At 46.8% G+C, this 13,768-nt stretch overlaps 1 protein-coding gene and 1 long non-coding RNA gene across 3 annotated transcripts in view; both read right to left on the bottom strand.

Annotated features, from left to right (window-relative positions):
* Positions 1 to 565, bottom strand: part of CMTM4 (CKLF like MARVEL transmembrane domain containing 4) — a 62,297-nt gene extending 61,732 nt beyond the window's left edge. The window contains exon 1 of one of the 2 annotated variants that reach the window (XM_053210724.1): positions 72 to 565. In XM_053210724.1, the coding sequence (XP_053066699.1) occupies positions 72 to 257 (186 nt within the window). In that variant the 5' untranslated portion in view covers positions 258 to 565. The remainder of the gene's footprint in view (positions 1 to 71) is intronic. The other variant, XM_053210723.1, reaches the window with a different exon arrangement.
* Positions 566 to 9,936: 9,371 nt separating this feature from the next.
* Positions 9,937 to 12,974, bottom strand: LOC128313151 (uncharacterized). The gene is made up of 2 exons (XR_008293409.1): positions 10,816 to 12,974; positions 9,937 to 10,652 (listed from the first exon to the last, which is right to left on the bottom strand). It is a non-coding gene; the product is annotated as an uncharacterized LOC128313151 (long non-coding RNA).
* Positions 12,975 to 13,768: the final 794 nt, after the last annotated feature.

Below are 13,768 nucleotides of genomic sequence, written 5' to 3'. Positions count from 1 at the left end.
AAGCGAGAGAGGGGAGGGAAGACTCCCGGCTAGGCCGCCAGCCCGCACCTGGGGCCCCGCCCGGCACCTACCACTTGGGCGACCTTGAGACAGCCGAGCGCTCCGCGCAGGTAGTCAGGGTCGCAGCGCAGGCCGGCCAGCCCGCGGCGCTGGCTCACCGGCTCGGTGGTGGGCTGGTACGGGCTGCTGGCGCCCGAAATCATGGAGGTGCTCGAGGCCTCGCCCTCGAAGCCGTCCAGCTCCTCGCCGCTCCGCATGCTGCCGCCCGGCCCGGGCCGCCTCGCGCGGCCGGCCCCCGGCGCCCGGAGCTGGCCGGCTCAACGGGGCCGCCGCATCGCCGCCGCCGCCGCCGGACTGACCGCCCGCGGCCCGCCCCGCCGCCGCCTCCTCCTCCTCCTCTAAGCCCGCCGCCCGGCTGCAGCCGCGACTCGGTCAGCTTGGGATCGGCTCCCGCCGCCTCGGCAGCGGAAAGGGAGGGAGGCGGGAGCAGGAGGAGAGAGAAGGAGGCGGGAGCCGGCGGAGCGGGCCGGGAGGGGGCGGAGCGAGTGCCCACCCGCCAGCCGCTCGGCGGCGCTCCGCGGCTAGGGCGAGACGGAGGCGGCCGCCCGCGCCTAGGGGCCTCGGGAGGCGGGGCCTCGGGGCGGGGCGGGACGCCGTCTCCTCGGACCCCGCCCTCACCTGCCTGTGCGCAGGGGCCCGGGAGGCTCTCTGCAAGCCCTGCCATCCCCGCCTGCGAGGGGCGGGGGTCGCGGAGACCGAGAGGAATGGGGGCTAAGGGGAGGGTCTAAGTGGACTTAAAGGACACGGAGTTGCTTTCCCAGGGCGCTACCTTAGTTTCTCTTCTGGAGGAAGTGGGGTTCTCTGCAGGTAGGCTGGGAGACTTACCGGCGAAGACCAAAATGTGCTGTGCGAACCCTGCTGCCAACCGTGATTGGCCCAGGGTGGGTCTGGCGAGAGGAGTCCAAGGGTCTGGGTTCCCACCCTGGACGCCTTGCAACAAGCCAGTACAGAGAGGCCAGGGACTGAGCGCGGCGGTAGTGAAACTACAGTGAGTGAGGGGTCGCTCAGCACGGGGTCTGCAAGACATACACGGTAAATACTTACGAATAATTCCCAGTTTAAGTTCTACATCCACCGGCCTGACCGAGGAGGGGCGCTAGCACATTGTAGACCCTCGATAAGCAACAGTAGTTGCCTCTCAGCTGACAAGATTTTGTAATCGCTATCTAATCATCAAGTCAAGTTAAACACAGATTTTTGCTCTGACGGGCATTAATTAAGAACCAATTTGCAATTCAAGTGTGAAGGCTAATTTTAAGCTTAAGTAAAACACTGACTTCTAAGAATTGTCGCTTTGGTATTAAACTCTTACACACCACAAATATTGAGAGCTTCCCATGCTGTAGGCACTGAGGAAGACACTTGATTGTTCCCATTTTACAGAAGGGCAGACTAAGTGTGGCGAGTGGTAGTAGTTTGTCCCAGGCCACACAGTTTGGTGGTGAGTGGAGCCCAGGTTCCAACTTTTTACACCACACAATATTGCTTAATATATAATTTAGATAGTTCACAATATAATTGGTGAACTCCAAGCTGAGATGCAGTAAACATCATAACTAACAAGATTTCCATTTAAAGGGTTTTCATCTTTGGCTTACCAAAGATGGGAAAGACAGTATTTCTAATACTCAATTCAACCAACAAATCTGTATTGGGCACTTACTATGTGCTAAGAAATATACTAGGAACTGGAGATAAACTGCCAGGTAAAGACAGCAAGTTGGATGTAGGCCTTGGCCCCTGTTGTTTCCCAAAATCCCAGTGAAATGACAGTTACAGGGATTGATTGATTGATTCATTGATTGATTTTAGGGCATAAAACCACTGCAACAAAGAATGGTAAAGAAGACAATGGCAACAAAGTTGGAATCAGAATAGCAACTAGGCAAGTGATAACTGACTTAGCAGCTCCAAGAAAGCTAAACCCTAAAATGCACAGGGAAAGGCTGAACTGCAACTTACATTATATCACAGAACAAAAGGTTCTGGGATGGGCAGCACCAAGCACATGTAGAAGTGGAGGTGGAAGCAAGGAAAAAAAGAAAAAAATCAATTGAAAGTCTTTTTAAGAAGCAATTGGATCCCTGAATCTCTTCTCATGCCCATCCTCCAAGACTGGAGTTTTATTCTCTGGAGAAGATAAAACAGAGTCTCTTAGCTAGGGATCATGAGGCACAGTTGAGGACAGGGGTACTATATTGAAAAGTGTGTGTGTGTGTGTGTGTGTGTGTATCTCCTAATAACTAATGCTAACTAATATGAAAGCAAAAAAAAAAAAAATTAAAAATTCATTAGAATTAAAGAAAAGGAAATCTTACAGGAAGTAGAGCCGAAAGACAAGGAGATGGAAAATGAGAGAAAATATAAGAAAATTAGAGGAATAGACCGAGAGAATAATAGAATAGTAAGACTTGCATGGAATTAAAATCAAGAAAATTGGAGGGAAGAGAACATAAAATAATAATTTAGTAACATTATTCTGAACCATAGGACATGAGTTTTGGATTTAAAGGACCCACCAGCACCCAGCACAGTGCCCAGCACAGACTTGCACCCATGCACATTGGACCGGCAAGGACAAGATGCTCAAAGCTCCAGAGAGGAACAGAGCAGGTTTCATTATAAAAGATCAGGAATCAGAAAGGCATCAGACTTTTCTACAGCAACTTTGGGCGCTACAAGGAAATGAAGCAAAGTCTTCCATATCCTGAGGAAAAATGATCCTCACCTTGAAATCTGATTCCATCTGGAGTATCAATCAGGTATGATTGATGTCTCTTTCAGACATGCAGAGATTCCCTTTATCCTTTTCTTAGGAGACGGCTGGAGGACACCATCAGAACAAGGATTTAAACCAAGGAAGCAAAGGATGCAGGATCCAGCAAAGGGTGGGTGCAACCTAGAAAGAGGTGGTAAGGATCACAGGGTGAGTGGGGCAGAGACCCCTCTGCATCAGGGCTGTGAGTCAGCCAGCCCAGCCTGGAGGAGCCAGAGGCTTTGAGACACTTCTTCAAGATGAAATTAATGTGTTGAATATACAGACAGAAAGATACATAGTTTGGGGAGAGTTTTGAGATCAATTAGGGATAAACGTATAGAGAACTAAGCAAATATTCATATATATTTATTAACTGCAGGAAAAATAAAAGGATGCAGAGAAAAGAAGTATGGTAAATCACATGGCTCAGTTGTCAATAATATTTGCATAACTATAATAATGTAAACAATGAATGCTGATCTAGCCAGAAGTAAGTAACCCTTGTAGAAAGGAAAGGATAGAGGGACAGGATGTGTGCAGGTGTGATGAGAAGGGCAGTGTGTGCAAGAGATCTAAATACTCATCATCTATTGTGAGAGATCAGTAGATGCTTAAAACTGAAAAATCAAGAGGTAGCAGTATATGCTTGTTAATTAAAAATATAAAGAAAAGTACAAAAATAATCTTAAAAGTTTCAAAGCGTTGCCTCTGGGGAACAGGAAATGTTAACGAGGGTTATAGGCCTTACAGAACTATTTGATTCTCTTAACTCTGTGTGCACATATAACTTTAACAAAAATAAAAGCTAAGTTGGGGTACCTTGCTGGCTCAGTCGGTGGAGCATGTGACTCTTGATCTTGGGGTCATGAGTTCAAGCCCCACGCTGGGTATAGAGATTGCTTTAAAAAGTAAAATAAAATATTTTTAAAAATTGAAAATAAAAGCTAAGTTAAAGACAATTTTTTAAAAAGGAACTTGAGACTCAGTGGTGAGCAAGGCAGATGGAGTCCCTGCCAGCAAGGACGTGGAGAGTAAGTATTAAAACCAGTAAGTATAGCGGAGCATGTGCTGAGTATTGTTCACAGTGCTATGGGAATTTCCAGCAAGGATTTAACTGAATCTCTGGATCAGAATTTCAGCTGAGATTTGAAATGTGAACGGCAGCTAGCTAAGCAAAGAGATGATAAGGGTTGCTGGAAGAGTGTTCCAGGCAGAGGGAACAACATGTGAAAAGGCCCAGAGAAGAGGCTCAAATGCAGAATTCAGAGGGAGGAGGATGGCAGACAAGACCTGAAGCTGGAGGGAAGCCTCGGGCTGGTCCCTGTTCAGTCTCGTGGGCCATGCGACAGGGTGGACTCTGAACAGAAGAGTATTAAAGGGGAGAGTGGCCCAGGAGGCCTGACTTTTAGAGCTCTCTCTCTGGCTTCATGAGGGAGAAGGATTGAGCGGAAGCAAGATTAGAGGCTTCCTCCAGTACTTATTAACTGTTCCCTGTTCCTGGACACTAGCCTAGTTTATTTTTAGTTCTGGGGACAGACTCAAAATTTTTACTTCTGGTTTTTAACAGAAGTTAAACAGACTTCCAAAGGATGTCGTTAGGAATCCCACATAGTAATGGTAGGTAAAACTTGGTATTATGGTACCTTCCTCAGTTTTAAATTGTAATACATCATGAGTCTGTGGCTGTAGCTGTGCCTCCAAGTGTCTATCAGTGCTGAGATCAAAATGCAGATGATAAATGATAGAGAAGCTGGCAGCCTTCTGACAGGTCCCTGGGTTTCAGGGCCTGGTCCACATATCCAAGGCTGACTTAAGGCAACCAGACTCAGGGAGCCTGATGAATAAACCAGATGTTACTTTACTAATTGCTGCCAGCGGATAGACTCTGCCAACAATCATATTGCTGATTCATATCTCAATCCCTGAACTCATCCTGAAAGAGCTGCTCAGAGTATATAGCATCTTTCGATACGGGCTATTCCCCAGGTTACCCTGGCTCACCTTGATCAGGCCCAGCCCCACCCAAGCCCCTGAGCCTCTCATTTAGCTCTGGGCTTGGTTCCCTCCAAGGGCAACCACCTCCAAGTCTGGAGGCCTCCTCACTCTAGCCCCCCTCCACAAGCACAATGATTCCATGGACTCATGGAAAAAGTTCTAACCTCAAGAGCATTGGTCCTACAAGGACTTTAGTTCTAAATTCCATTAAGGACTGGAAGCAAACAAAACACCTTCCCAAATGGTGGTCCCTGGTGTTCTATACCTGGAGGCAGTGCCTAGTGTTGCTGAGGGGCGGGGGGTTCACATTTCACTTCATTTCTTACTGAGGTCTCCCTAGTGCATCTCTGTGAGTGTTGCAGATGAGCATAGTTTTTCCTGTAATGTCAATTAAGCAATAGATCTAATCTACTTCTAACAAGCTCAGTAATTAGCAGGATCCCTACAGACTTCTCCCTCAAACAAAAATACAGACATTGGTGGTGATGTAGAACATCTCAAGCATGAAGTATATGGTGGGAAGACAAATTAAGTTTATCATGAACAATTATCAATGTTGATATCATCCTTTTTATTTTTTTTTTTAATTTTTTTTCAACGTTTTTTATTTATTTTGGGGCCAGAGAGAGACAGAGCATGAACGGGGGAGGGGCAGAGAGAGAGGGAGACACAGAATCGGAAACAGGCTCCAGGCTCCGAGCCATCAGCTCAGAGCCTGACGCGGGGCTCAAACTCACAGACCGCGAGATCGTGACCTGGCTGAAGTCGGACGCTTAACCGACTGTGCCACCCAGGTGCCCCGATATCATCCTTTTTAAAGTTTATTTACTTAGAGAGAGAGAGATTGGGAGACAGAGAATCCCAAGCAGGCTCTACACTGTCAGCACAGAGCCCGATGTGGGGCTCAAAACCATGAACCGCAAGATCATGACCTGAGCTGAAATCGAGAGCCAGTCACTTAACCCACTGAGCCACCCAGGCGCCCCATCAGTGTTAATATCAAAATGAACCAAATGCACAAGAAAATCTTATGTTTAATGTCACAAGACTAACAACTTAGTTTGAAACAATTTCACTTTTAAACAGCCTTTCAAGGAAAAGTACCCATACAAATTCCTTGTGTCTGAAGGATTAGACTCAAAGATGTAAAAATAAACACGCCATTTTTGTGTTTGAAAGAAGCAGATGCCCCTGTTGTCCCAAGGCAGGGGTGGGGGGTAGTGACCAGACCCCTCCGGCTGTGCGCTGTGCTGCTGTGCATTCCCACATGCCTGGAGGGAGGGCTGGGCCTGGGCGAATTCCAGCCGGGAGCAGTTCAGATGCTGCAGCCCTGAACTGCAGTTAACTGCTGCTTCTGAAAAAACTTGTCACTCCAGCCAGAAAAATGCTCTCCAAGTCTTCTCTAAAAATAGTGCTTGCTGGGATTTTCCAGTTTGACATTCCTTCAGTTCCTATGACCAAGGACAACTCAAGCCAATCCATCTGCGCCCCTTCCCGGAGACTCCGGTGGAATCCCACCCTCCGTGGGATGCCAGTTTGTAGGTCCTGCTGCCACCAAACCCTGCGGGCACTTGATGATTTGGGGAAAGATTTGCCTGCTCGCCAGCTGCCTTGCTTCTCCCTGGCTGCTCTCCACCTTCTCTTCCCGTGGCAGAGAAGGGGGAATGGTTTTCTAGAGAAGGTGGAAAGTGTGACTGTAAGAAAACGTGGGTGCTGCCTTCCCTCCAGTACCCGTGGTCATCCCAGGCCGGATGCTGACTAAACTAGCCTGGGAACTTCGGAGAGTCACTGCGGTAGCCAGGGGATAACATACATAAACCAAACATTTGCTGATGGCCCGATTCCATGTGCCGGCCACTGGGCCACATGCTGCAGCCTTGAGTCTCAAAAGAATTGTGGGGGTAGCCATTGTGGGACCAGAGTGGGCATGCTTGCTTCCATCTGCCTAGCATCTATGCCCCTGCTTCTAAGGACAGCACCCCCACCTTGTTCTGGACTGCTCCTTCTCTAATCCAACACCCTCCTCCCACCTCCCTGCTGATGCTCACCTAAGAAGAGTAGGCACTTGACCCAAGATTGATCAGTCATGGTTCCCTCCTACCAGGGTGGTCCTGGGATGTGAGTTAAGCCAATGAGAATCCTACCCTGGGCTTTTTCTCTGTAGAACACAGAGGTATATACAAACTTCAGTAAGCACAGGAATCATTCAAGAAGATTTTTTTTTTTTTTTTGAGAGAGAGAGAGAGAGCATGAGCAGGGGAGGAGAGAGAGAGAGAGAGAGAGAGAGAGAGAGAGAGAGAATCCCAAGCAGGCTCTGCACCGTAAGTGCAGAGCCCCACACAGGGCTTGAAGCCACAAACTGTGAGATCATGACCCAAGCGGAAATTAAGAGTTGCTTAACCAACTGAGCCACCCAGGCGCCCCTAGGGGTAGATTTTCAGGACCTCCTGAAGGGTCTGATGCTTAAGCCTAAGGTGTGGACAGGAATCTGCTGCTGCAAATATCTATAGGACAACAAGGCCAGTGCAATTGCCTGGAGTAGGAGAGGTCAGGGAAAGCTTCAAGGAGCTAACGTGGGTCTTAAAGGTGAAATAGGAATTCACTCATTAGCATGTGATCCTGCCACCTGTTCTACCTTCTGGAAGCAGTCTCATTGGCTGACCTATATGGTCCCAGGCTCTCCTGACTTTCCTCCTACCTCTCTGGCTGCACTTTTCAGTCATCTGTATAGGTTTCGTCCCTGGAGTTCAGTGTTTCTCAGGGTACTAGCTTCATCACCTTTCCCATGACTTGAGACCATCCTCCTGAGCTCCAGTCACTTAGATCCAGTTGCCCACTAGATATTACCCTTGGGTGTCCTGAATTCCACGAGGCTAAAACATAATTCATAATGCCACTTGCTGGCCCCCCAAACCTGCAATATGAACACCCATTCCTTTCTGAGGCCAAGGAGGAGGAGAAGGCACTTTTAAAATGCATTCCATGTACCAGACATGGCTCTACTTGGTTGTCATAAATTAACTCATTTAACACTCAAAATAGCACAATGAAGAGGGCTAACTCCTAGTTATCCTGTAGGGCTCAGGCTAGATGCCAACTCATCCAGGAATATCTTCCTGAGCTCCCAGGCTGGGTCAGATGCTCCTGCCCTGGCTTCCACAGCCCCTTGCATCAAAGTATGTACTACACGATGTATAACTCGCTGTTTACCCACCCATCTGCAGCTCTTCCAGACCATGATCTGTGTTGTGTCCTCTGGGCCTCGCCTAGGGCCAGACACGGGGTAGGCATGCCAGTAACCATTGGGGGAACACAGAACTATAGTCACTGGCTGTGTAACCTCAGAAAAGATGTTAACATCTGTGGGCTGTTTCCCCGTCTGTCAATTGTGAAGCGTTTAGAATGGTGATGGAGACAAAGTAGACACTCAGCAAATATTCACTCATTATTGTTGTCATTATTCTGAACAAGCAGGACAAGGCATTCTGGAACAAGGAGCTAGCCTGAACAAAGGCCTGACAGAAAGGGATTCATAAAAAGGTGAGCAGCCGGAGTTTGTGTTCAGACAGGGAGGGTTGAAGGGTATGCGAAGGGCAAGGGGAGGGATAGATGAGCAGGGTAGGTTGGGAACACATTGTAAAGGCCCCTGCACTCAGGTGAGCCATTAGAGTTGAACTGGGCTCTTTAAGCAGGGGACTGACCCGATCAGATTTGAGTGAAAACAAAAGTACAGATAAATAATTCAGTCTTATCTTCTCTATCAAATGGGTAGCAGTCTCCGTTACGTTAAATAATGGATACAACGCTTTAAAAGAAAAAAGGTCTCAGAGCCCCCAAGAGAACATCTGTGGATGCCCAGGGATCCCCAGACCCATTCAAGGAAACCCTGGTGCAGCCAGAAACATCCCAAGAGTTCAGGGAGTCTGATTCTTGAAGGGGGGACTGGAGGTCCCCGGATTCGTGGGCACCTGAGCTAAGCCTCAAAGGATGGACAGGCCTTAGGTAAGTGGTCAAAAAGGGCAGGAAAGTATGATAGTAGGACAAGCCTAGGGCAGAGTCTGGGAGCTCAGGAGATTAGAGGAGGGAATGAAGTAGTGGCGGAAGGACGCATTTAGTAAAGGAGTCATGGGGGTGGAGAGGTTTTAAGAGCTATTGTCAGAGGCCTGAATGGTACACAGCTTTTGATCTTTAGCCTGTGTACATGGGCCGACTTGAAGGCTGTTTGTTTTAATTCAATGTATTTACTTGGAAACAATCTCAAAATTACAAACAAAAAAGCCTGTAAGTACAGTAAAAAGAACTTCTTTTCCTCTGAACTATTTGAAAGTGAGCTGCCAACCTAGTATCCTATCACACCCAAATACTTTAGTAGTGCATACGTCCTACAGAGACATTTTCCTCCTTTAGCAGAATACAACCATCAAAGCCAGGAAATTATGGACACATTACTACCATCTAATCTTTGGATCCCATTCAAGTTTTGCCAAATGTCCCTACATCTTTGTAGCTAAATGATCGCAGTAAGGATCATGTGTTGCCTTATTATCTTTTTAGTCTCCTTCACACTGGAACAGTTCCTCAGACTTGTCTTGACTTTCACGACCTTCACACTTTGGAAGATTACAGCCAATTATTTTGCAGAAATATCCTCCAATCTGAGTTTCTCTGATGTTTCCTTGGGATTAGATTCAGGTCATACATTTTTGGCACCCTAGAAATTATATGCTTCTCAGTACAGCCTATCGGGAGGCACATGATTGAGGTTTGTCCTTTTACTAATGATGTTCACTTTCATAGTAGCTGAGGCTTGTATCTACCAGGCTTCTCCACTATTAAGTTACTCTTTTTATCCCTTGTAATGAACACACCTGAGTCAATTTAAGAATCCAAATAAATATTGATTGTAATGAATTATAACCCACTGAATAAATCATATAAATTGAAATGCTGATGAGAAATGGAATGCCAGTTCTGATGTATAATTTATTACTTTGTATCAAATATAGACTCATGATTTTCTATTCTTTTAATGAGTTATAATCCATTATTATTTTTTAAATGCTCAAATTGCCTTTGAATTAATTAGCAAGCTGATCAATGTGGGTTTTTTGTTTTTTTGTGTGTGGTGTTTTTTTTTTTTTTTTTTTTTGACATCTCCCTATTCTTTGAGCTCTTTCTTACTTTCCAGCACAGATCTCCCAAGCTGACACTTCCCCTGCCCCGGTTCTAGAATCAGCTATTTCTCCAAGGAACCCTGATTTATTTTACTGGAGAATAGTACTTAGGAGCCAAAATCTAGGCATGAAGTATGCTCACTTGGGCTGTTGGTGCTCCCAGACCCTCTCAGTGCAGATAGCTAGGGAATATACATATGTATATAAATACACACATCTGTGTGTGTGTGTGTGTGTGTGTGTGTGTATTGAAAACCACAAGTTTACCCTAATGTCTCTAGCTCCATTCCAATACTCTAGTTTTCTATTTCCATTATTTATTACTCTTCCCATTATTTGTTACTCCCTTCTCTGGCAGTGAGAAGCCTGGTTATCATCTTTCATACATTAATTTACATGACCGATGCCCCCATATGTAACCACTTTCCAATCTCCATCTCTCCAATCCCTCCACAGGTGCCCTCCTACCATATGATCCCATATTGGGCCCCTCGTCTCACACAGAGACTCACTTCACTGGGCTCAGGTTCTGACACTCCATGCGATGCCCTCCTTCCTCCTTCTGGATGGATACCTGAGTCAGGCCAGCCCCCTATGGGTTTGCTGTCTTCACACCACTTGGGCTCTGATGCCCTGTGCCCTTCTCCTAAGATGCCCTCTTCACCCTGAAAAGAGTTTTTGTTTGTTTGTTTGTTTGTTTAACACCTGGCCATTCCCTCATCCCCACCTATAGGGACATTCTCTTCACCCTGCTCAGGTTCCAGAAACCACCTTTGGGTCACCATAGCTTCCCACCCCAGCCCCAGACACCTATCATGCTCTGCCCACCTAGACTTTAGGGCCAGGGGTGCCTGGGTGGCTCAGTCAGCTAAGCATTCAACTCTTGATCTCGGCTCAGGTCATGACCTCATGGTTCATGGGGCAAGAAGCCTGCTTCGGATTTAGTCTCTCCTCTCTCTCTGCCCCTCCCACTCTCTCAAAATAAACTAAAAAAAAAAAAAAAAAAAAAAAGACTTTAGGGCCAAATCAGTGGGGACGGGGAAAAGTGCCAGTGATTTGGGGGTTTGTTTTGAGCAAAGATGACTGTGGTGTTAGACACATTGCTTGCCTTAGCTGTTGCTCCCAGAGGACTATTAGTCCTGGAGGGGCAGAACCTACCTTGTTTACATTATCAGCAATATCTCCTGTCACCCAATCATGCCCACTATTCTTTGGAAGATGGCAATGGTTGCTGAGGAGAGGCAGGGGGAGGCCCCAAGAAGTCACAAACCTCAACCACGTATTTGGAAGCCCACGCATGCAGATGGCGGAGAGCTGCCTTGCCCAAGGAACCAGGCAGTTGCCCAGGTGATGGAATTTATAGTGTGTTGAAAGCTTGTCTGCCCTAAAATAGCTCTCTTGCTTGGTGTCTAAACTAGCAATTTATTTCTTCGTATTTAAGGCCTGGTGTTTAGCACTGCCCCTGCTGGGGAAAAGTGTGCAGATTAGGTAGAAGAAGGCAGCGAGACAGAAGCAAGGACACCTGGATTCTCAGTCCTACCTCTGCTCCCTTCCTGTGTGATGGTGATGAGTAACTTCCCAACCTGGGTTTATTTCTCCATCTTGAAAGTGGTGATTTCCAGCACTAAGGCCTCTCTCTCACACAATCGGTTCAGGGCTGGTTCTATTTCAGGACCATCTGCACACTTGGCACTGCAAGAGGCACTCACCTCAATGCATCCAGCCTCCCTGTGAGATATGAGGATGCTAAGATTCAGAGAGGTCACGTGTCTCAGTTGTCCACAATTACACAACTGTTAAGTTCTGGAGCCAGGACTCAAACACAAGCCCACCTGACAGCCCACGTGTCAGGGCTCGGACTGTGGGCTACAGTTTTCCTTTTATGTCAGAGCAGTTCCGGTTCAGCTCAGTGCCAGAAATACTTATGGTTCTGAGCGTGGGTGAGAACCATCTGGCAGAGTGGCTGGTTTGAGGCTGTTTGGTGATGCCTCCCTTGAGGACTCGAGCCAGAAGTGAGATGTGTGCCGGACTGCCCTTTGTGCCTGTGACCATGCCGTCCACGGGAGTCACAGAAACCCACTCCCGGGGGCAAAATTTCCCAGGGGGTGTTCCTATTATGGCAAACCCACCAATTTACAAATGCTGATTTCCCTGGGAGCAGGGAAAGTGAGAGGGAAGAGAAGGTGGGGCAAGGGAAAGGAAACTGAGAGTCCACACAGAAATATCACCAGAGTCCAAATTCCAACAGTCATAAAAATAGGGATCTTGACTGAGCCTTAGTAGCCCTGCATGTGAATGTTCTCAAAGGGCATTCTGTGGAACCTGGAAGATGTCCATAGTCACAGCTAGCTGGGAAAGCCAACACTTGAGCCCTTGTGAAGAGCTATACCTACCCAGTTACCCATAAAACAAATCGGAACAAGAATCTATTGGGGTGTCTGGGTGGTTCAGTCGGTTAAGTGTCCCAACTCAATTTCAGCTCAGGTCATGATGTTGAGCCCCGCAGGGGGCTCAGTGCTGACAGCATGGATCCTGCTCGGGATTCTCTCTCTGCCCCTCCTCTGCTCACATGTACATGCTCACTCTTTCTCAAAATAAATACACTTTAAAAATATAATTAGTTCGTGGGGATGCCTGAGTGGCTCAGTCGGTTAAGTGTCCAACTTCGGCTCACATCACGATCTCACAGTTCAGTTTGTGAGTTCGAGCCCCACACTGGGCTCTCGGCTATCAGGGCAGAGCCCACTTTGGATCCTCTGTTCCCTCCTGGGCTCATGCTCTCTCTCTCTCAAATATAAATAAACATAAAAAAAAAAAAGTTGGGGCACCTGGTGGCTCAGTTGGTTAAGCATCTGACTTCAGCTCAGGTCGTGATCTCACGGTTCGTGGGTTCAAGCCCCACGTCGGGCTCTGTGCTGGCAGCTCAGAGCCTGGAGCCCACCTCAGATTGTGTCACTCTTTATCCTTTATCTGTGTCTGTCTTTATCCCTCCCCTGCTCATGCTGTGTTCGTCTCTCAAAAATAAACACTAAAAAAATTTTTTTAAAGAAAGTAAATAAAATAAATACATGAGTTCAAAAAATAATTTTTAAAAATCTATTTAATTTAGTTTAACCTTGAATCTTCTAATCCCATTTGACCACCTAAAATTTGATATGCCCAGAACACACCTTGGGAAACCGAGATTTAAACTTTTACAAATGGAGAGAGGAATGTCAAGAGCAAAGCTACCCGGTGAGGGGCAGAGCCTGCACCAGAACCAGCGGCATTCTTGTGCAGTTACGGCAGTGCAGGGCAAATCCTTGCTGTTTGTTCCCTCCTGTACTGTGAGAGAGAACATGCCTCTAAGATGGGTTTTCAGGGTGCAAGCCACCTAACATTAATTGGAACCTCTGAAATACCTTCTCAACATGTATGTATTATTTGTATACAAAGTCTAAACAACTAGAGTGTTTAGTTTCCTATATACTCCCAAGTTTAATTCCAGGCTAGCATTTGTTAGCTGATTCTGAGTAAGTCAAAAATGGATTCACAGTAAAATGGCACCAAATATTTTAAATATCAAGGACAGATGTAACATGCCACAGTCTCCTGGCTGATGTACAAGCACCGCCACTCTTTAAATCATTGCCTTAAAAAAGGACAGTTTTAAAGGGAGTTCTTCCCCAAACAAAAATTAAGATGCTTACAATCTGAAGTTCACATCTTGCTTGCCTTTTCTAGAACTTTAAAGAGTTCTTTCAAGAAGCTGACTGGGTGAGATGGGTTTGGAGGGGAGGCA

Source organism: Acinonyx jubatus, chromosome E2, assembly GCF_027475565.1.
Source record: "Acinonyx jubatus isolate Ajub_Pintada_27869175 chromosome E2, VMU_Ajub_asm_v1.0, whole genome shotgun sequence".
Lineage (NCBI taxonomy): Eukaryota > Metazoa > Chordata > Mammalia > Carnivora > Felidae > Acinonyx > Acinonyx jubatus.
This window is presented reverse-complemented; position numbering and strand designations above follow the sequence as displayed.